This window comes from Cricetulus griseus, chromosome 4, assembly GCF_003668045.3.
Source record: "Cricetulus griseus strain 17A/GY chromosome 4, alternate assembly CriGri-PICRH-1.0, whole genome shotgun sequence".
NCBI classification, from domain to species: Eukaryota; Metazoa; Chordata; class Mammalia; order Rodentia; family Cricetidae; genus Cricetulus; species Cricetulus griseus.
This window is the reverse complement of record NC_048597.1, coordinates 100,296,862-100,318,533: the sequence shown is the minus strand read 5'-3', so window position 1 is coordinate 100,318,533 and position 21,672 is coordinate 100,296,862. Positions and strand designations below refer to the sequence as shown.

The 21,672-nt window shown below is 51.9% G+C and overlaps 1 protein-coding gene across 1 annotated transcript; it reads left to right on the top strand.

The window, feature by feature from the left end:
* The first annotated feature begins 1,835 nt into the window (after positions 1–1,835).
* On the top strand, positions 1,836–20,232 carry Plbd2 (phospholipase B domain containing 2). The gene is made up of 12 exons (XM_027414155.2): positions 1,836–2,138; positions 8,463–8,556; positions 11,155–11,313; positions 12,698–12,798; positions 12,986–13,200; positions 14,988–15,085; positions 17,353–17,513; positions 17,721–17,816; positions 17,987–18,058; positions 18,671–18,823; positions 19,305–19,467; positions 19,635–20,232. The coding sequence occupies exons 1-12, from the start codon at positions 1,861–1,863 to the stop codon at positions 19,800–19,802; spliced, it is 1,758 nt and encodes a 585-aa protein (XP_027269956.1). The 5' UTR covers positions 1,836–1,860; the 3' UTR covers positions 19,803–20,232.
* The last annotated feature ends 1,440 nt before the right edge of the window (positions 20,233–21,672 follow it).

Genomic DNA, 21,672 nt, shown 5'->3' with positions numbered 1-21,672 from the left:
GCAGTCAGCTGGGCACTATCAGGTCAGCCTTTTGTGTAGTCTTGTCATGTTTTTAAGTAGGGTCTCATAACTGCCCCAAAAATGTCCTTTAACTTACTATGTATCTGAGGCTAGCTTTGAACTCTTAATCCTTCCACCTCCAACTCTGGAGTGCTGGGTTTACAAGTATGTGCTACCATACCCAACAAGGGACCTTAAATTTTTCTCTCCTTTAAAGATGGGTGTCAGACTGGAGAGATGCCTCAGCAGTTAAGAGCAATGGCTGCTCTTCCAGAGGACCCAGGTTCAATTCCCAGTACCCACATGGTGGCTCACAAACCATTTGTAATTCCAGTTCCAAGGGAACTGACATCCAGGGGCACGAGGCACACACCTGGTGCCCACACATACATGCAGGCAAATCACTCACATGTATTAAAAAAAAAAAAGATGGTGTCTCACTATGTAGCCCAGACAGGTTTCCACCTGGTGATCCTGGCAATCCTCCTGCCTCAGCCCTATGAGTTCAGGGTTTACAGTTGTGTATCCTTCAAGAAGCACCTTTCCCATCCTGTGAAACATACTAGAAAGTTATGGATCCAAGTAAGGGTAGAGGGACATATTGTGTTCTTTTTTGGTAGGGGGACAAGGTCTTACACTGCAGTCCAGGCTGGCATGGAACACTGCAGTCCTCTTGTCCTAGCCCTCGTGAGTGTTAGAATCAGGTGTGAGTCACTTTGTTCAGGTGAACTCATGGAATTTCCCACTGGATGTCCAGAAACACAGGTGGCCAATGACTTGTAAGGGTCATCTGAAGTGGGGACAGTTTATGTACTCGAGCTCTTGGCTTTTGGGTCTGGTGCTTGCTGCAGGTTGAGGGTCTGAATGGAACTGAACTGCCAGTTGCTATCCTCTTTTGTGTTAATTTTGAGACAGGATCTCATTTTCTATTCCAGGCAGGTCTTGAACCTTGGAGAATGCAGGTACAGGTGCACCAACACTCAGCTTTAAAAAAAAAAAAAAAAAATCACAGGGTCTCACATTGTATCCCAGGCTAACTTGGAATTAACTCTGTAGCTTAGACTAACCTGGGTGATACTTGAGACACACAGAAAAAAAAAATTGGGGCTTGGAGATGGCTTCGCAGTTAAGAGAACTTGCTCTTGCAGAGGACTTGAGTTTGGGTCCCAGCACCCACATCAGACAGCTCACAACTGAGCTCCAGGGAATGCAAGACTCCTTTCTGGCTTCCACAGGCACCAGTATCCACTCCCTCACCCCGCACTCCCCACACTCCTTCTCCCCACCCCTGCTGCAACACATCACTGCATGTACATAAATCCTTAAAAAGAAATTAAATTGAGGCTGGAGAGCTTTCTCAGTGCTTAAGAGCACTTGTTACTCTTACAGAGGACCTGGATTCTCAGAGCCAGCCTGGTCTACAGAGTGAGTTCCAGGCCAGCCTGGTCTATAGAGTGTGTTCCAGGATAGCCAAGGCTACACAGTGAAACCTTGTCTCGAAAAAAAAAAAAAAAGAAAAAGAAAAAGAAAAAAAGAAAAAGGCAGCTGGGCAGTGGTGGCGCACACCTTTTCTCCTAGCTCTTGGGAGGCAGAGTCAGGCGGATCTCTGAGTTCAAGGCCAACCTGGTCTACAGAGCGAGTTCCAGGAAAGGCTCCAAAGCTACAGAGAAACCGTGTCTCGAAAAAAAGCAAAACAAAAATGAATACTCCAAGCTGGCTTTCCGTAGCCAGTGTGGACCCTTTAAGGCGGGCTCCACCCCCGCCGGTCCAGAGACCCCGCCCATTCCGGAAGCCCGAGCTTGTGCCCCGGCCTAGCCCCGCCTCCGGAGCGACAGTCACGTGGCCCGACTGAGGCACGCGATGGCGGCCCCCATGGACCGGAGCCCCGGCGGCCGGGCGGTCCGGGCGCTGAGGCTAGCGCTGGCGCTGGCCTCGCTGACTGAGGTGTTGCTGAATTGCCCGGCGGGCGCCCTCCCCACGCAGGGGCCCGGCAGGCGGCGCCAAAACCTCGACCCGCCGGTCTCCCGCGTCCGCTCGGTGCTGCTGGACGCCGCGTCGGGTCAGCTGCGCCTGGTGGACGGCATCCATCCCTACGCGGTGGCCTGGGCCAACCTCACCAACGCCATTCGCGAGACCGGGTAAGGGTTGGCCGTCCCCGCCGCCACCGTGGGCCTGGCGGGTAACAGGACTGTGGGCTGCCGAAATCGGGAGTCCACAATCGGGTCAGGCTCAGGGTTAATGGGTGACACATTAACTCCCAACCACAGGGATCTTCCCTGAGGGGCTGGGGGACCAGCTGTCTGCCTACGTGGGCAAGCTGGCCTAGAACTGCTCCGTAGACCGGGCTGACCTGGAACTCACACAGATCCTCCTGAGGCGTGTGCTACCACACCAGGCTCTCCAGCCTGAGGGATAGTGACGCTGTCCAGGAGGCCAGGCCCTTGTTCCCCTCCAGAGCCAGGGCGCCAGGGATGAGCCTGGCTCCAAGCCAGAGGGATTGCTGAGGGTCCCTAAATCCACAAGTGTAGACAGTGTCCTTGTTGCTGCCCCTGCCCATCCAGGGACAAGTTCATGGCTCGATGCTACAGAGCTAAGTGCTCATCAATATGATCAGTGTCACTCTTGGAACACAGATTGGTTCTTCCATCTCTTGTCTCTTGCTAACTCCTCTGTGAGTCTGAATCCTCGCATCACCACTGTGAACCCAGAACTTAAAGGTGGATTCTTGTGTGTGTGTGTGTGTGTGTGTGTGTGTGTGTGTGTGTGTGTGGGGTGGTGGTGGTCTGCATCAGGAATAATGACTTGTGCTCAATCATTCTTATCCTGGTATGTGATCTCAGGGACCTGGTGCCAAACAAGATCCAGGCGGAGAGAGAGGTGCGCACACACAGAATAGGCTTCCATAGCTTTTGGGGGCACAAGTTGCTAAAGACACCTGTAGTGTTGGTGGTCCTTGGAAGGTCACTGCAGAGGTAACAGCTAGGTGTGGCCAATCTAGGAAGGCTTCCAGGGAGAGAAAGCTGTTGGCTCTTTGAAGGGAGCCACAGCTCCCTTCAGGGGTACTCCATGTGACTTGATCTGGTAGATTGTTCTTTGCTGACTCACACATCTTTTGTTCTGGTCTAGCAGAGCCAAGAGGGCATGATGAACCCCTGCTTGGATGCGGAGGTACAGGAGAGAGGTGTGTGTGGGAAGGGGGTTTTGGATTCAGGAGGACATCAAGTGGCTTGGGAATGCTTCCAGTTATGGGACTCATGATATCGGGGAAGGGGTCTTCTGTTCTCTTGCTTGAAAGGGTCCCACAGTCTCACTGGGACTTAGAAAGCACTGCTGTTAATTGAAGGAGAAATGAGAGAGAGGAATAATTATCCTTTGACCATTTTATGATGGGGGAAACCCTGGCCTCTCATCATGCTGGCATCTTTTCTGCCCTCTCCCTCCTCTCCTGTGTCACATGATGCTTCACTCTGAGACTCCAGCAGTACAGGGAGTTGGTAATGGGAGACCCCGACATATAGGCAGGGAAGCAGACTTTTGGAGACAGCTTGAGGACTTGGGTCAAATAGAAAACATTTTGTCTGCCCTGTGGTCCCCCTGTGGACATTCCAGCCTGGGAGTGCCTGTCTCACTTTTTGGAGGACAGAGGTCAGGAGCTAGACTCTCCTAGAATTAGAGTCCACCCTCTTTCTGGAGGTTCCACTACTCTCAATTCTGGGATCGTTGGAAGTAAATTCCCTTCCCCCTTCCTCCTTCCTTTCTGCTGTTCTGACTTTTATTTGTTTTATTTCATTTATTTATTTATGGGGCAGGAGGTGGGGACACATGTGATGTGTGTGGAGGTAAGAGGACAACTCACAGGCCCCGGGGATCAAACTCGGGTCCTTAGACTTTTTACCTACTGAGCCATCTTGAGGGCCCATGAGTCTGACTGTGAACCAACACCCAACACAACCCTGAGACTTAGGATTTGGTGTGCAGTGGATGGAGATGTCCCACTGCAGAGCCTGCTCCAGCCTGGCTGTGGCCTCCACCCTGGGGAAGTTAGTTCTCTCACTCCCTTCTTCCTTTTCAACTGGATTCTACCAATCAAGAGGCTGTCTACAGTGCTGCTTGGAGCTAGTCACCATGAGGTAGAAACTGAGACGAGGGGAGGGCAAGTTAGAAAAGCAGGCAGCGTCTTTGCTCTACTGCAGCTGGGGAAGTGGGTCTGTAAGGCCGAGCCATTGAAGAATGGCTAGAGAGAAGCCTGCTGTGTGGGACAACCAAGGGTCCCTTGTACTGCTGAAGAATTGGTGACAGAAGAAAGTGGCCTTAGGAGACATTTGAGACCCCTGCCCACCTCAGCAATGACCTAGCTTTTTTGTTTTGTTTTGTTTGAGACAGGGTTTCTCTGTGTAACTGTCCTGGCTGTCCTGGAACTCACTGTAGACCAGGCTGACCTCAAACTCTCAGAGATCCGCCTGCCTCTGCCTCCTGAGTACCCCTGCTGTCCTAGCTTTTTAAAACATGTTACTTCCTCCTTCTTCCTCTTCCTCCTCAAAGAAACTCTGTCTCTTTCCTCCTGGAACTGTGGGCATTGAACTCAGGGATGTGTGCATGCTGGGCAAGCAATCATTCAGTGACAGAACTGAACCTTCAAGGCCCTTTTTAGTTTTAAAATTTTGAAACAGGGTTTTTTTATAAGGCCAATGTGGGCTACATAGGAAGATACTGTCTTTAAAAACAGACGTCAGATCTCTTGGAGCTGGAGTTACAGGTAGTTGTGAGCCACCATGTAGGTGCTGGGTACAGAGCCCAGGTCCTCTGCAGGGACAGCAAGTGCTCTTACCTTCTGAGCCACCCTTCCAGCTTCCTCCCCCTAAATCATTTGTTGTTGTTATAAGAGTAGGACATATTTATGTAAGAAGTCTAACTGTGTAGTCCAGGCTGGCCTCAAATTTCTGATCCTCCTGCCTCAGGTGTGCACCGTCTTGTCCAACAGTTCTGTCTGTCTGTCTGTCTGTCTATCTATCTTTGTGGTGAGCATTCTGGCACTTTAGAAGGATCACCTGTTGGATTGTGGTCTGTTCACATGTCTCCCCCTGGGCTGCTGCTGTTTGAATGTTTGCCTGCATGTCTGAGCGCCATGTGTATGCAGTGCCTGAGGAGCCAGAAGAAGGCATCAAATGAATCCCCTAAAAATGGAATTATAGACAGTCAGTCAGTCAGTGGTGAGCCATAGTGGAGATGCTGGGAACTAAACTCTGGTCCTCAGATGCTCTTCACTGGTGAGCTGCCTCTCTAGCTCCATCTTTGGCGTCTCTTGTTGTTGTTTTTGTTTGTTTGTTTGTTTGTTTTTTTGGTTTTTCGAGACAGGGTTTCTCTGTGGCTTTGGAGGCTATCCTGGAACTAGCTCTTGTAGACCAGGCTGGTCTCGAACTCACAGAGATCCGCCTGCCTCTGCCTCCCGAGTGCTGGGACTAAAGGCATGTGCCACCAACGCCTGGCTTTTTGTTGTTGTTCTTATTGGTGTCTGTGTAGTGTGTGTGTGTGTGTGTGTGTGTGTGTGTGTGTGTGTGTGTGTGTGTGTGGTGAGTGTAGGCCAGATGTATACCTTGGGTGTTGTTCCTCAGTTGTTGGCCACCATGTTTTTCGAGACAGGATTTCTTACTGGATAGGGGCTTGTTGATTAGGTGAAGATGGCTGTTCAAGGAGCCCCAAAGATTTGCCTGTGTCCTCCCCCTCAGTGCTGGAATTACAAACATGGGCCACTAGCTTGTGAAGCAAACACTTTACTGACTGAACTTTCTTTCCAGCACACACACACTTTTTTTTTTCTTTTTATGAGAAAGGAGCTCATGTAGTTCAGACTGTTCTAGGTGACTTTGAACTTGTTATCCTCCTGGATGCTAATTTTATATCTATGAGAGCAGATGTCCAATTTATGAAGGATTGGGGACAGAACCCAGGACTTGGTTCATGCTAGGTGAACACTCTACCAACTGAGTTGCACACCCACCCCCAACCCAATGTTTTTTGTTTGTTTGTTTGTTTGGTTGGTTGGTTTTTCAAGACAGGGTTTCTCAAGACATGTTTGGAGCCTGTCCTGGAACTAGCTCTTGTAGACCAGGCTGGTCTCGAACTCACAGAGATCCACCTGTCTGCCTCCCAAGTGCTGGGATTAAAGGCATGTGCCACCACTGCCCAGTGCAGAGGGGTTTTTATTAGGGAAAAGGATCATAAAAAGGGGAAAGGGGAGGGGAAGAGAGGGGAGAACAGACAGAGAGAGGGAGAGAAAGAAAAAGAAAGAGGGATGAGAGGTGGGCAGGGCCCTTTTAAAAGGGAACATTGTGAATGTGCACAGGTGGGTGCTCTTAGTGGCTGCAGCTGAGGGCTTATCCTATCAGAACCCCAAGGACAGGCCAGTACAGATGCCTGAATACTAACATGTATGCCTGTGTGAGTTTATGTACTTGTGCATGCAGGTGCCTGCACGGGCCTGAGGAAGGGGTTGAGTCTCCTGGAACTGGACTCCCAAGCTCTTGTGAGCTACCTAATGTGGGTGTTGGGATCAGATCTTGGGTTCTCTGCAGGAGCTCACAATTGCTGTGCTATCTTTCCAGCCTCTAGGAGAAATATTTTACAGGTAATTCTTTTTTTTTTTTTTTTTTGCCCCAAGACAGGGTTTCTCTGTGTAGCCTTGGCTGTTCTGGAATTCACTCTGTAGACCAGACTGGCTTTGAACTCACAGAGATCCGCCTCTCTGCCTCTGGATTAAAGGTATGTGCCATCACCACCCGGCATAAAGGCAATTCTATTAAGAAAATGAGCACAGGACTGGAGAGATGGTTCAGTGGTTAAGAGCACTGGCTGCTCTTCCAGAGGTCTTGAGTTCAATTCCCAGTGACCACATGGTGACTCACAACCACCTGTAATGAGATCTGGTGCCCTCTTCTGGCCTGCTGGCATATGTAGACAGAATACTGTATACATAATAAATACATCTTTAAAAAAACAAAAAGAAGAAGAAAGAAAATGAGAACAAGGGTTGAGGGTTAATTTATAGTACTCCCATGCTGGGGGTAGGTAGAGCTTTGATGAAATCCAGGTCTCTGTGAGAGACTTCATCTCAAAAATAAATAAGTAACAAAGGATGGTAGCTTGGCTTGACAGAAGTCTTGTTCTGCCTTTGGTGACCACTGGTGAGTGTATCAGTTAGCACTGGGCAACAGTACTATATAACAAATGGTGCCAATGACTGCTGGCCCTCATGGAGCTGAGCCATGGGGGCCACTGTGCTTCAGGCCTTGGGTGGAAGAGGCACAAGAGGGCAGTGGGGCCTCAGAGGCCTCTTGTGCTTTTTGTTTGTTTTTGGTTTTTTGGCTTTTCAAAATAGGGTTTCTCTGTATAGCCCTGATTGTCCTGGAACTTGCTTTGTAGACCAGGCTGGCTTTCAACTCACTGAGATCCGCCTCCCTCTGACTCCTGAGTGCTGGGATTAAAGGTGTGCATCACCACTGTCTGGCCTCTTGCTTTTTTTTTTTTTTTTGGTTTTCCGAGACAGGGTTTCTCTGTGGCTTTGGAGGCTGTCCTGGAACTAGCTCTTGTAGACCAAGCTGGTCTCAAACTCACAGAGATCCACCTGCCTCTGCCTCCCGAATGCTGGGATTAAAGGCGTGCACCACCAACTTCCTCTTGCTCTTCTTAATAGCACTTTGTCAATTCTTCTCTTGTCCCTCTGGGCAAGGCAAGCCACATATGTGACCCATCACTGATGGATGTGTGGACAGGGCACGTGGCCGTGGGTGGAGACATTGCAGAGCCTCACAGTAAAGAGCAAGGAAAGAGGGCATGTATCACGTGACCACAAACTCTAGTCTCTGTCCCCTCCTCTTCCATGTGATGGGACCACTAGCAGTACCTACCTGGAAGGACTGTGAGGTGGCAACTTGGACAACTTGGATGTGATTGCTAGATTACTGCCAGCTTAGTAAATACCATCCAGCATGATTTGGGACATTGATTGGCATAGGTGGGGAGAGGAGACAGGTTTAGTCTCTGTTTGGAATACATCCTCTGACCCAGAACTTCCCTATCTCAGAGATCTGGCCCAGTGGGTATTCGGGTATAGACAGGCAGGCTGACATCTGTGTGAGCTGTTGTTGCTCACTAGGCTGTTTTCATGGTCTAAACCTATAGGCGGGACAGGCATGGTGTCACATGCTTGTGATCTCAGCACTTGGGAAGCTGCGGCAGGAGGGTTGGAGTTCCAGGACAGCCTGGGCTACATAGTGAGAGCCTGTTTGAAAAAGGGACAGAAACAAAAATGGGGCTGGAGCCCTGGCACATGAGGCCCTGGATTCCATCTGTGGTATAAGGAATAGAAAGCCAAACCCCAGAGTGCCTGCAGCCATGGGTCTGGCTGTGGTGGCTGGCTTCACAGGTCCCTGCTGTTGACTGAATGTCCTCCCTTTTCCCTCCAGGTGGGCCTATCTGGACTTGGGTACAAATGGAAGCTACAATGACAGCCTGCAGGCCTATGCAGCTGGTGTGGTGGAGGCTTCTGTGTCTGAGGAGGTGAGGCCAATTCAGGGAGCCTGGAGTCCTAGCTGCTGCCCCAGCCAAGCCAGGACATCCTCAGGGCCTTCAGTGGGGTTGATGCTTGTGCTGAATGGAACCCCACCTCCTGTCCTCCATGTAGGTGGGGCGAAAAAGAGCCTGTTCTTCACAGTAGCACATGAAGCTAAGGCAGGAGGATTGCTGAGTTTAAGGGTAGCCTGAGCTAAACACAAAGAAACAAAAAGCTCCCAGGCTATTATTAATGCCTGTTGTCCCAGCAATTAGGGGATGGAGTGACAAAGATCAGGAATTGAGGAAAAGTCTTGACCACATATCCCCTCCCTAGCCTCACCCCTCCAAAAAGGGAGGAAAAAAGGAAAAACAGTGCAATCTAGTGGTTTTGGGTACACTTCTGAGGTTGTACAGTTGGACTACTGTCCAAATCTAGAGTGTCTCTATCACCCAGGAGGAACCCATCCAGTTAACACTCCATCCAGCCTCGGGTATACCAGGGCCAACAGCATCAGTGAGATGCAGTTCCTTCTCCCAAGGGACACATAGCCTGCTGGGGACATAGATATAAGACCACAGTGGCTGTTGTGTCAGAATCCTGAGGGATGTTCCTGGGACTTTGTCTGTATCATCTCACTGGATCTTAGCTCCTGAGGGTAGCCTGGCCATCTCCACTGGGCAGAGGTGATGAGATTCAGGTCCTGAGAGGTGCTTCCTAAGGAAGGTTAAACAGCCATTCAAGCCAAGGAGCAGCATTCAAACCCAGATCTGTCTGGCCCAAGTCTCCACTCCTGATAGTTTGCTCTATTGTTGCCTCCTGTAAGGGATTATGTCTAGTCCCCAGCTGAGCCCAGCCTGACCCTCATGTAGGGCAGGCAATAGACAGTGCTCTGGAGTCTCTGGAAGTTACAAGGAGACAGGCAGCATTAGTAGGGCTTGGGGGTGAGCAGGATTTGGTGTGTCAGTGCGCCAGGGGCCCTCGTGGTGGAGAGGCTTTCTGATAGGGTGATGTGTGACTGGAGGTTACCTTCAGCTGTTGCCCAGAGAGTGTGGGGCTTTGGGACTTGACAAAAGTACCTTTTGACATTGATTCAATATCTTGGTGTTTGGGGACACCGGTACTTGCCTACCTTTGCCTTAGTTTCCCCAGCTGTAAAGTGGATGTGTTGGTTTCACTTCACTGTATTGAAATACCCAAGACAGCGAGCTCCTAAAGGCAAGGGTTTATTTTGTTTGTCTCATAGCTCTGGATGGTTCCAGTCCAAAGTCCAAAGCTGGGTGGATCATTCTTTGGGGTCTAGACAGCCGTGGCAGGGATATATATATATATATATATATATATATATATATATATATATATATGAGCAACACGTTTCCTTCACGAGCCAGAAGGCAAAAATGGAGGAAGAAGATAGTGGAGTCCCAGAGACCACTTTCAGGACTTAGGCTCTCCTCCTAGCAGCACTACCTAGTAGACCAAACTTATAATAGCCTCTGGATGGCCAGCCCAGGCTGGGCCACTGTGTGGGGATGGCAACCACAGTGTCTAGCTCAGAGCACACAGAGCATGCCCAGCTGTGTGAGGCCGCTCACTAGCATAGGCCGGCAGGCCTTCTCCCAGGGAACATTGGCTGTGTGCCCTCGTTATTCTGGGCTGGGTCAGGCTGACCTTGGTGGGCTCATTGGTGCTGCTGTAGTTGGCTGGCAGGGAACTGGGGTAGCTGGGTGGCCTTGGATAACCCCATTCACATGTCCTGGAGTTGATGTCCATCAGCTGGGGGACAGGGTAGGCTGGTTGCAGTCTCTTTACCAGCAGGCAAGCCCAAGCTTATCCACACTGCACCTGGGAAATGCCGATAGCCTGGCACATTTTTCTGGCCCAGTGAGTCAGCCGGGGGTGGCGGGGAGGGGAGGGGGTGGGGGGGCTTGATGTGTTCCCTCTGTCCTCCATGCTTGGAACAGAGCAAATGTGCTCAGAAACACATTTGTTCCGCCAAGAGTGGTGGTACATGTTCACAGTGCCTGGAGTACTCCTAGCAGACCAGAGGCCGAGGAGTGTGAACCTGTCTAAAAATATTGGCAGGGAATGTGGCTCCATGCACAGGCTCCAGGTTCCATCCCCAGCATTGGATATCTAGACTTGATAATGCACACCTATAGTTCTGGCACTTGGCAGGTGGAGGCAGGAAGATCAGGTGTTCAAGGCTAGTCTCATCTACATTAGACTCTACCTCCAAACAGCCCAACAAAATAAAACCAGACCTGAGGGCTAGGCTGCTGTCTGGTGGCCTTGCAGAACATTGCTTGGCTTGCATGAGGCCCTGGGTTTAATCTCCAGTGCTACAAACCTGACAGAAACAACACAAGACCCTGTATTTGATAGTGGAGCACATTGCTCAACCCAGGTCCCTCCCAGCAACAGAGAAGGTGCAGTCTAGTCTGGGCCTTCCACATCACAGGCCCCAGAGGAGGGAGACCTAAGAGGCTTTGGGCTTGAAGAGGGCCAAGAGTCACATAGGTTAGGAGCTGCCTCTGCACTCTGTGGGGCGAGTCCTGGGGTCCTGCACACAGAGAGCAGCAGCTGTCCTGCCCCTGTCCCCACAGCTCATCTACATGCACTGGATGAACACAATGGTCAACTACTGTGGCCCCTTCGAGTATGAAGTTGGCTACTGTGAGAAGCTCAAGAGCTTCCTGGAGATCAACCTGGAGTGGATGCAGAGGGAGATGGAACTCAGCCAGGACTCTCCATATTGGCACCAGGTGGGCTGGGCTGCTCTGCTCGAGGGGAGGTGACTTTGGGTGTGCCCATTTCCTGTGCAGTCCCTGGCTGGCCCTGAGTGAGCCAGAAGTTCAGTCCACTCTAGTGTCTATCAGCATCTGCTGCCCTCCTCCTTCCATCTGTCTGCTTGATGCACCTCCAACTGCCCAATCTGGCCCGGATGCCCAGCCCTTTCTGCTTTCCTGCTGTCAAAGAACCTGATGTAGCTAAGTGGTGGCACTTGGCTCTTGCTGTCAGGGAGGTGGTAGAAGGCTGGATAAAGCAAACACCATTTCAGAAAGGGAGGGAGGAGAAAAATGAAAGCATACAAAGTAGCTAGGCTTTGCATTCCTTTTCTGGGCTGAGCTTGGACTGATTGGATGCTAAAGGCCGGGTCCTGGGTGGCTGGCTCCTTGGCCTTGGGCTGCTGGCTAGGTCATCAGTGCAAAAGCAGTGGAACCTATGAGTTCTCTACAGGCCTGAGGGTTTAACTGCACAGCACAGGCATAACCTCTATTGGATGACCCTGCTGCCTGTTGGCACATCCTCCAGTGCTTTCTACACAGTTCTCCCTGCCAACCCAGCTACTGCTCTTGCTGCATCAGGCTGTTGCTGCATCAGGCTGTTTTCCTCCACATACCTACTCATCGCTCCATGTATCCACCCACCCGTCCTTCCATATGTCTGCTTACTCACCAACACACATCAACCCATCTACCCTCCAGATTACCCATGTGCCCCCCTACTGTCCCATCCATCTACCCTTCTATGCATCTGCTTACTAAGGTAGCCATTCTCCCAGCAATACATCTACTTAGATACCCACACATGTACACATCAACCCATCCACCCTCCAAACCATCCATCCACTTTCCTGTTGATCCATTTATCCATCCTTTTGTCTGTCCTTCTGTCTACCCATCCCCTCCTGTCCATCCATTCGCATCCTGTCCACCCATCTATCTTGCTTATACTTAATTAAATTCCTGGTACTTGCCTAATACCAGCCAAGACCCAGTGAGGGGTACAGTGATGCCTCGAGTTACAGGTGCTAAGGCAGAACTGACAGTGGGGAGAAGGCAACCTTATGACAGGTGCCAGGGTCAGCCACACAGCCAGCATATAAGACTAGGCATGTGTTTGGCAGGGGGTCCAGTCAAACTGGAAGGCTTTGTCGGGGAGGTGGCTTTTGACCCTGGTTCTTAAGTGAGGGGGACTTGGGGTCAGCATGAGGATATGTCATACACTTGAGCTATTGTAAGCAGGAGAGGGGTCAGGGCTGGCTGGAGCCTCTGGAGCACCCCTGGACCAGGTTAGAACCCTGCAATGGAATAGAAGGGGTGAACGGGGTAGGAGGGCTTCATCCTCCCTCTGCCCCTCCCCTAGGTGCGGCTGACCCTCCTGCAGCTGAAAGGCCTAGAGGACAGCTACGAAGGCCGTTTGACCTTCCCAACTGGGAGGTTCACCATTAAACCCTTGGGGTTCCTGTAAGTCCACCCCCCCAAAGCCTGTGCCGGGTGGGTAAAGAGCCATGAACCTCATAGTCATCCCAGTTCCATGCCAACTCTACCATTTCCTGCTCCCACAATATAGTGGGTCTACTGACCCATGAATCCTCAGCTGTGACATGGGTTCAGAGTAGTCACTGACCCTCCCATCCTGCCTCCTCCTCAGCCTGCTGCAGATTGCCGGAGACCTGGAAGACCTAGAGCAAGCCCTGAATAAGACCAGCACCAAGCTTTCCCTGGGCTCCGGTTCCTGCTCCGCTATCATCAAGTTGCTGCCAGGCGCACGTGACCTCCTGGTGGCACACAACACATGGAACTCCTACCAGAACATGCTACGCATCATCAAGAAGTACCAGCTGCAGTTCCGGCAGGGGCCTCAAGGTGGGAAGAGGGAGCAGCCTTGCAGGAGGGTGGTGCACAGGATGGGGGAGGGAGGGCTTGAGCAGAACTCTGGAGTTGAGCCAGGATTCTTTTGTGTGTGTGTGTGTGTGTGTGTATGAGTACTCTATCTGCATGTATGCCTTTATGCCAGAAGAGGGCATCAGATCCCACTATAGATGGTTGTGAGCCACCGTGTTTCCTAGGGATCAAACTCAGGTCCTCTGAAAGAGCAGCCAGTGCTCTTAACCGCTGAGCCATCTCTCCAGCCCCATGCTAGGAGTTCTTTTTTTTTTTTTTTTTTTTTTTTTGGTTTTTCGAGACAGGGTTTCTCTGTGTAGCTTTGGAGCCTATCCTGGCACTTGCTCTGGAGACCAGGCTGGCCTCGAACTCACAGAGATCCACCTGCCTCTGCCTCCCGAGTGCTGGGATTAAGGGCGTGCGCCACCAGCGCCTGGCGCCAGGAATTCTTACTTGGCAAGCAAGGTCTGTCAACTGGTTCCCAAGGTTACCACCATCCACCCTCTGCCTGCACCTACCCTTCTACCTTCTGATTCTATCCTGGGGGGTTGAACCCTGGGACTTCTTGCTGGGCAAGCACTGTGCCACTCAGCTGCATGTCCTAGCTGGCTTTGAACTCACCCAGTGAGGCAGGCAAGGCAACGGCAATGGTGAGAAAGCAGTTGCATATAGTGGGGTGGCACTGAAGTAGCAGTCCTCCTGCTTCAGCCTCCCCTGTGCTCCCCTGTCATCCCTGTGCTGGGATGACAGGCACTCACCACCAAGGCTTCTTACATTTTTAACTCTTTAAAAACCTGCTTAAGGGCCATGGCAGATCTCGCATCTGACATGAGCAGGTTCCCCGGAACAGTACCACCAATACGCAGGAGCTCTGTGCAGAGAAAATGGTGACAAATAGTGAGGCCCTCCCTGCAGATAGGTGACATCCACGGCCCTTGGGTTATCCCTGCAGATGGGTGACATCCACAGCCCTTGGGAGTCCCTCCCTGCAGATGGGTGACATCCACGGCCCTTGGGAGGCCCTCCCTGCAGATGGGTGACATCCACTGCCCTCGGGAGGCCCTCCCTGCAGATGGGTTGTTTACTTGTAGCTGCACCAAGGTCCCTTTTGATTTCTCATTGCTTTATTCCACATTTGGCCTCAGTTGTACAGTCACAAATCTTGTGGGTCCAGATAGACACCCACCCCACTCTGAGCTCCCCACTCTCAGACCCTCCTGATCCATCTACATTTTTAAGTGAATTTATTTATTTGCTCCTTGTTAAAAACTAATTCACCAGTGTTTAAGGAGAATCTGCTTCCAGCTACATTGAAGAGCAGCTGCAGATCATCTTGCTGTTCATCATATTGCAAGTTTGTTGTGGAATCAGTAGAGACAACCAGTGGGGCTCCTCCCTTCCTCCCTCTCCCCCTCCTCCCCTCCCTCTTCTTCATCCTCTTCCTTATCTTCGTCTTCTACCTCCCCCACTCCTCCTTCTTGAACTAGAGTCTTATCATGTAGCTCTGGCAGGCCTGGAACTCACTGTGTAACCCAAGTGGCTTTGAACTTGGGGCAGTTCTCTTTCCTCAGCCTCCTAGTGTTGGCATTCCAGGCAGGTGCCACCCCCATATTTTATGTGAAGGGCTCTCATTTGCTGTAACAAATGGCTGAAGGTATGAGAGTGGGCCCCCTGAGGACTACTGGTTCCTCACTTGAGATTCCAATGTTGTGGGATGGGGTATGGGGTCCCCACAGGACCTGCCTGACCAGCTTACCTCCCCCCACCAGAGGCGTACCCCCTGATTGCTGGCAACAATTTGGTCTTTTCGTCTTACCCGGGCACCATCTTCTCTGGCGATGACTTCTACATCCTGGGCAGTGGGCTGGTGAGTGGCCGAGTCACACACTCCCTGGGGACACAGCATACAGGCTCTGAGGATCCAGTGAAGGGTGAGGTGTGCAGGGCATCTGAGCTCCTGGTCTTGGGGACCTTTGCAAAAAGCCCTTGAGTGCAGTGACCTTGGTTTGTTTTTCTGTGTTCAGCATAAACACCTCCTTTCTGCCAGAGACCTTGCTCTGTGCTGCCTTCCCCTCTCCCAACCCCCTAACCTGGCCATGCTCTGAAGAGCTGCTGTTTGCAGTGCCTTGCTTCCTCTGCTCCCTGGCTAGCCTCCAGGCCCCTTTAGAAATCGTTCCTGGCGCCTGAGATCACAGACTGATGCTGCCAGGAGACCAACTTTGTTGCAGAAAGCAACTGGGTGCAGCAGATGCGAGGGGCACCAGCAGGCGTGGTGGGGTTCATGTCCCTTTCGTTGCTGTTGCTTCTTCCTAGTGTGGAAGAGGCGGGGGGGGGGGGGGCGCAGGAGGTGGGAGAGAGCCCCTGGGGGCTTTAGTCACAGGAGCTTCAGGCCAACAGGCTTCCCCTATCTGTCCCCAAGAGGGTCCTCTGTGTGTGTGTGTGTGTTTGTGTGTGATGGAGTCTTGGGCTTCTTCACTGTGCTGGCACATGCTGATGAGTTTCTCAGACTCTTTTTCTATTTATTTGTTTGTTTATTGGGTCATAGTCTTACTATGTATCCCTGGTTGGTTTAGAATTTGCTGTATAGATTAGGCTGGTCTTGAATTCAGGGAGATCTGCATGCTTTTGCCTCTCAAATACTGGGTTTAAAGGTGTGAGCCACTATGCCCAGCTTTTATTTTATATTTTTATGTTTTTGTTTGTTTGCTTTATTTATTTATTTTGGTTTATAAGACAGTGTATCACTCTGTAGCTCAGGTTGTCAGGTTGTCCTGGAACTTAGTACATAGCCCAGGCTGGCCATTCTTCTTCCTCAGCCTTCCAAGTGGACTGGAGTTACACACCCATGCCAGGCCCAGTTTAGATGTCATCTTTATTTTTCTTCTGAGACAGGGTCTCAGGTAGCCCAGGCTAGCCCCAAACTCAATATGTAGCTGAGGTTTCCTTGAGGTCCTGATCCTCCTTCCTCCACCTCCCTAAGGACTGGGGTTAAAGATGTGCAGCACCGTGCCCAGCTTTGATGTTCTCTTTAAAACACTGGCCTGTGCTCACACCTGAACTTCTAGCACTGGAGAGGTAGAGGCAGGAGAATAACCAAGAGTTTGAAGCCAGCCTGGGCTACAGTGTGACACTGTAAATGCCCCCCAAAATAAATAAAACCCTAACACTAAAGCACTCTCATGTAGGTTCTGCCAGCTTTTGACTCTGTTCAGTCTCTTGTGTAGAGAAAGACTCAGGCCAACACCCTTGGGGGCACAGGGGAGTAAACTCTGGCTTCAGGCTGGGGGCCGGTCACCAGCCCCGACCAGTTAGTGGGCTTGTCTCTTAACTTCTCTCTAGGTCTTGCACATTTGTCTTTCAGGAGGAGGGAGGCAAAAGCTGACTGGGACTCAGCTGTCAAGGTTCTCTTAGAGCAGGGTCATCCACCAGGTGCCAGGATGTGGCCATTGGAAAGTCAAGTTTCACAGGCTCTTGCTTGGCTTTGATCCCAGTTCTGTTGTTTGGTTTGAGTTGGGAATCTCATTCTGAAGCCCTGGCTTTCCTGGAGCTCACCATAGACCAGGCTCACCTTGAACTTGTAGCAGTCTTCCTGCCTCTGCCACCTGAGTATACTAGGTTATAGGCATGTGCCACCATGCCTGGCTAGTCCTGCATTGGTTTTAACCAACAAGAACAAGTCATGTTTATGTAGACACATGAGGGGTCCAGGGAGCAGTAAGGTGAGTGGCTTCATAGACAGCAGCAGATGGCTTGTGACTCCAAGACAGAGTAAGGTGGGCTGGGTTCTTCCCGAGGCCTCAGGCTGCAGGGGCATCAGGTGAATAGCCTCAAGCCACTAGTATTCCCTGCAAAGCTGAGAGAAGGGTAAGATGAAAATGCTGCCCTTTGGGGGAGACATCACCCTCTGACAAGGGAGGCACCTAGGAGTGGTACTCTGGGCTTCCGGGAGTCCAGTCCCCAAGTCAAAGCTGGCTACAAGATCCTGAGTCTTGTACCAAGTACTTTTCCAAGGAATCCATAAGGGGTGTGCACCAAAGCAGGTTAGAACTGTAAGGGAAGAACCAACACTGACTTCTGAGCCAAGACAGGGCAGCACTGTCACATGGCATCTGTGGCCCACCTTGTCTCTCACAGGTCACCCTGGAGACCACCATTGGCAACAAGAATCCAGCCCTGTGGAAGTACGTGCAGCCCCAGGGCTGTGTGCTGGAGTGGATTCGAAACATCGTGGCCAACCGCCTGGCCTTGGACGGGGCCACCTGGGCAGACATCTTCAAGCAGTTCAATAGTGGCACGTGCGTGCATTCCTGGCCCTGCAGCCTCTACTTGGAGACCATTCAGCACTTCTGCCCAGCCCCTTCTCACAGATGCTCACTGGAGCAGCTTGAGCCCCTTCCTTGTTTTATACTTGGGAAACCGAGACTCAAGAATGAACAGATTTTCTTTTCTCCTCTCCTGTAAGCGATCCAGGCTTGATGTAGTTCCTTCCTTGTGCCTGGCAGGTATAATAACCAATGGATGATTGTGGACTACAAGGCATTCATCCCCAACGGGCCCAGCCCTGGAAGCCGAGTGCTTACCATCCTAGAACAGATCCCGTGAGTCCCTGGGGCAGAGGGAGGAAGGGGGGCTTAGGGGAGGGGTGCCCCCTATGGGGGCAGGAGGTTCAGAACACAGCACAGTTCCTACCAAGGGCCCTGAGAGCCCTCACTGGCTTTGCCCTATGAGTTGTCGCCTTACTTGCTTTGTCCGTCTTTCTGGGTCTCAGGGGCATGGTGGTGGTGGCCGACAAGACTGAAGATCTCTACAAGACAACCTACTGGGCTAGCTACAACATCCCGTATGTATCCTTCCTTTTTCCATGTCCCCCACCCCACATCTGTCCCAGTGAGAACTGCCCCAGCCCCTCTCCTGCTGGGAAAGCTCTACTTCATGTGTGGCCTCCAGATCTGGTACCTGTGCAGGGTGACTTGGGATGGCCACACCTTGGGACTGGGTATTTCCAGGCATTCAGCTGGACCCACCCTTGTCCTTGAGAGGTGGAGATGCCCATATGATACCCAGGCTGATGTTAAGCATGGCTGGGAAGGCTGAGTCCCAATAAACCCAGCTGGGTTCCTCAGAGCTATCTTTCATCCTGTGCTTTCTCAGAATGTAAGGACCTGCCACCAGGTCCTTGTGACCATGATACATGAGTGTAGCAGCCTGTTCTCATTCCAGTGATGTGGAAACTGAGGCAGGGATCCTTGCTCACCCACAGCTCCATGGTCAGAGAATGCTGAAAGATTTGAGCCCAGAGCCCAGGCTCATCCCCTACAGTACAAGAGGGCCTTGCTGCAACATGTTTGGCCCTGACAGCAGTTCCACTGTGACTGCCCCTCCCACCAACCTGGCCAGAGCCACAGCCAGTATGGCCAGTGGGAGTCGTGGGTGACCACCCTTGTCCCAGCAGGTTCTTTGAGATTGTGTTCAACGCCAGTGGGCTGCAGGACTTGGTGGCCCAATATGGAGATTGGTTTTCCTACACTAAGAACCCTCGAGCTCAGATCTTCCAGAGGGACCAGTCGCTGGTGGAGGACATGAATTCCATGGTCCGGCTCATAAGGTGGGTCAGCACACTCCTGGCTTGTGTGTCTGTGACAGTACCACTGAACCTTGCCACCACCCTTGGTCTGCAGGTGGTGGGCCTTGCTCCCTGCCATCCTTGGGGGAATCCCTTTCTCTTGGGAGGTGGAGATGCCTGTCCAGGACCCAGGCTGGAGACGAAGTGTATTTGGGAGACTTGAGTCCCCACAGATGTTGTTGAGGAATAGACCATCTGTGGGGTCTGCATGGAGGAAGGACCTGGAAAACCTCCCTCAGGAAGAGCCCAGTGATGAGGCTGGGGTGACCCCATGGAGGGGTGAAGGTGGTCTACATCTGGGGCTAGGGTGTCCCTGTGGAGAGGTGAGATGGTCCATATCTGGCCCTGCCTGAGCTGGTGTTGGGAGAAGCCTAGAAAGTTCAGGAAGGGTCAGGACCACCCTATGCCATGTAGAGCTTGGCTTTTCTCCAGGGTGACTATCATCTCTTCCATCTGTACCCAGGTACAACAACTTCCTTCACGACCCTCTGTCACTGTGTGAAGCCTGTATCCCGAAGCCCAATGCAGAGAATGCCATCTCTGCCCGCTCTGACCTCAATCCTGCCAATGGCTCCTACCCATTTCAAGCCCTGTACCAGCGTCCCCACGGTGGCATCGATGTGAAGGTTTGTCATCCAAGCCAGATGCCACATGCCCTGGGGAAGGGTGGATGGAACAGGTGCAGGGTCAGAGGTCAGACCTGGGCTGCAGTTGGGTCAACTTCAGAATGGTGCTTTGAGTTAGGCCCCAGCTTGAGCCCCACCAACTCAGTGTCCTGCTTTCTGGCCTCCAGGTGACCAGCTTTTCACTGGCCAAGCGCATGAGCATGCTGGCAGCCAGTGGCCCAACGTGGGATCAGTTGCCCCCATTCCAGTGGAGTTTATCGCCGTTCCGCAGCATGCTTCACATGGGCCAGCCTGATCTCTGGACATTCTCACCCATCAGTGTCCCATGGGACTGAGACTTTGCCTCCACCCAGTTGCCTTCATTCTGTGTGGCCAGTAGGGTCACACACCTGCTACCCACCCTTTGGGGCTCTGTCCTCACTGGACTCTGGTCTGTGTGGTCTCCTCTGCAGGGACACAAACCCAGTAGGCTCAGAGCTGACTCCATCCCCAAGTCTTCTGCCCTCCATCACTCCTTCTCTCTGCCCCTGTCACCAGTGGGCTGGGGCTTGTGCTTGGCTGTGGGCCTGGTGGGATTCTGGGCGCCATTTTCCTAGTGCTGGTCCCTCAGTGTGTGTGTGGGGGACATTGATAGGGCTTATCATTGCTGTCACTACTAGCCTGCGGGCCCATCTCCTCAGGGAGCAGTCCATGTCCCCTTCTCTGGGCAGCTTTCCTGAGGATAGAAGCTTGAAAACAAAAAACCAAAGTTTCTGGCTGCTTTTAGCTGGAGGGTCTTGAGTGTTCTTTCTGCAGGAGGGGTACATCATCACTCTATACTCCTGCCCCACACCCCACCCCACCCACCCCCGCAGCCCAAGCCTGCCTTTGGCTTCCTGGTAGGTGTCCCTGACTCTGCAGTGGTAAGCAAAGCATGGGTTGTACTCCCATTAAACAGGAGGGACCATGGCCCTGCTGTGTCTCATGAGGCAGCAGTGAGGAGGTGCGGCCTTCTGGCACCACACCCTGTCTGTTGTTCTCGACATCCATCTGTCCTTTCACTCCTGTGCCAGTCCCCTTACCCACTTGTCTGTCTGCATAGCTGGCCACCTGCCCATCTGTCCACTCACCCATTCACTCCCCCATCCATGTCACCATCTATGCACACAGCCAGCCAGCCACCTGCCTACCCAGTCCCTCATCTACCGATTCTGTTATCCATCCTCACCTCCCCACCCATCTAGAACTGCACCCTCCTTTCCTCCTGGTTTTAGACACAACCTCTGCTCTGTAACAGGCTGGTCTTGACCTTGTGGTCACTGTGCCTTCACCTCTCATGTGCTGGATTTACATGTGTGGGCCACCACACCTTTGTGTTTTTCATCTGTCAGTCCACCATCAGTCTGTCTCTGCTCACCTGTCTGTTCCTCCCTATATGTCTGTTTGTCCCTGTTAGTCTCTCTGCCTATCAACCCTTCTGCTCAGCATCCATCTCGTGTGGTGTATTCTGGGTCCTAGTCTGGCCTGCCCTGCTAACCACCCAGACCCCAAGTCCTCAGTGAGTCCCAGAGACCCACAAGAACCTGGGTCTTCCCCATGTGGTCTCACAGGCTGCCCTGCTGTGGGGCACAGAGCTCACAGCCTGTGACCCAGTGGTCTGGGCTCTAGTCCTGTTCCTACCTCATCTGTTGGTGGAGTCCTGCCAGACGTGAGCTGCACTCCCTGGAATATGTCAAGGACCCCTGCAATGATGGCTGTGGTGCAGTAGATCCTCATTGAACCTTCAGTACCCGAGCCTTGTTAGGAAAGTTAGGGAAATGTCCCTCTGTGGTGTGCACAAAAGTTAACTGCACTGATGTAGACCAGCCATGGTTTCATGGTGTCCTAGAGCCCTGCCATGCTGTGGAGTGAAAGACCTAATCCAGTCAGCATCCCTGAGTCCTGAGAGGTGTGAGTGGTTCTGCTCCAGCCAACCCAGTGTCTGTCAGGAATTTTATTGGGTGGGGAGGTGTTTGACACAAAGGTCAATTCACTTCCCCTTCCCTGTCTTATGAGAGTACAGGGTTGATTTTCATGCACATGGGTGGGGCCACTAATGTTTCAGGATGTCCTTGACCTGTCAGTAAGAACTTCATGATAGAATGCAGCGGCCTTGCCTATGCCTCCCCCAGCTGCTTTGCCCCTACCCTACGGCCTCTCTAGATTTATGAATGTGTGGGCCCCACT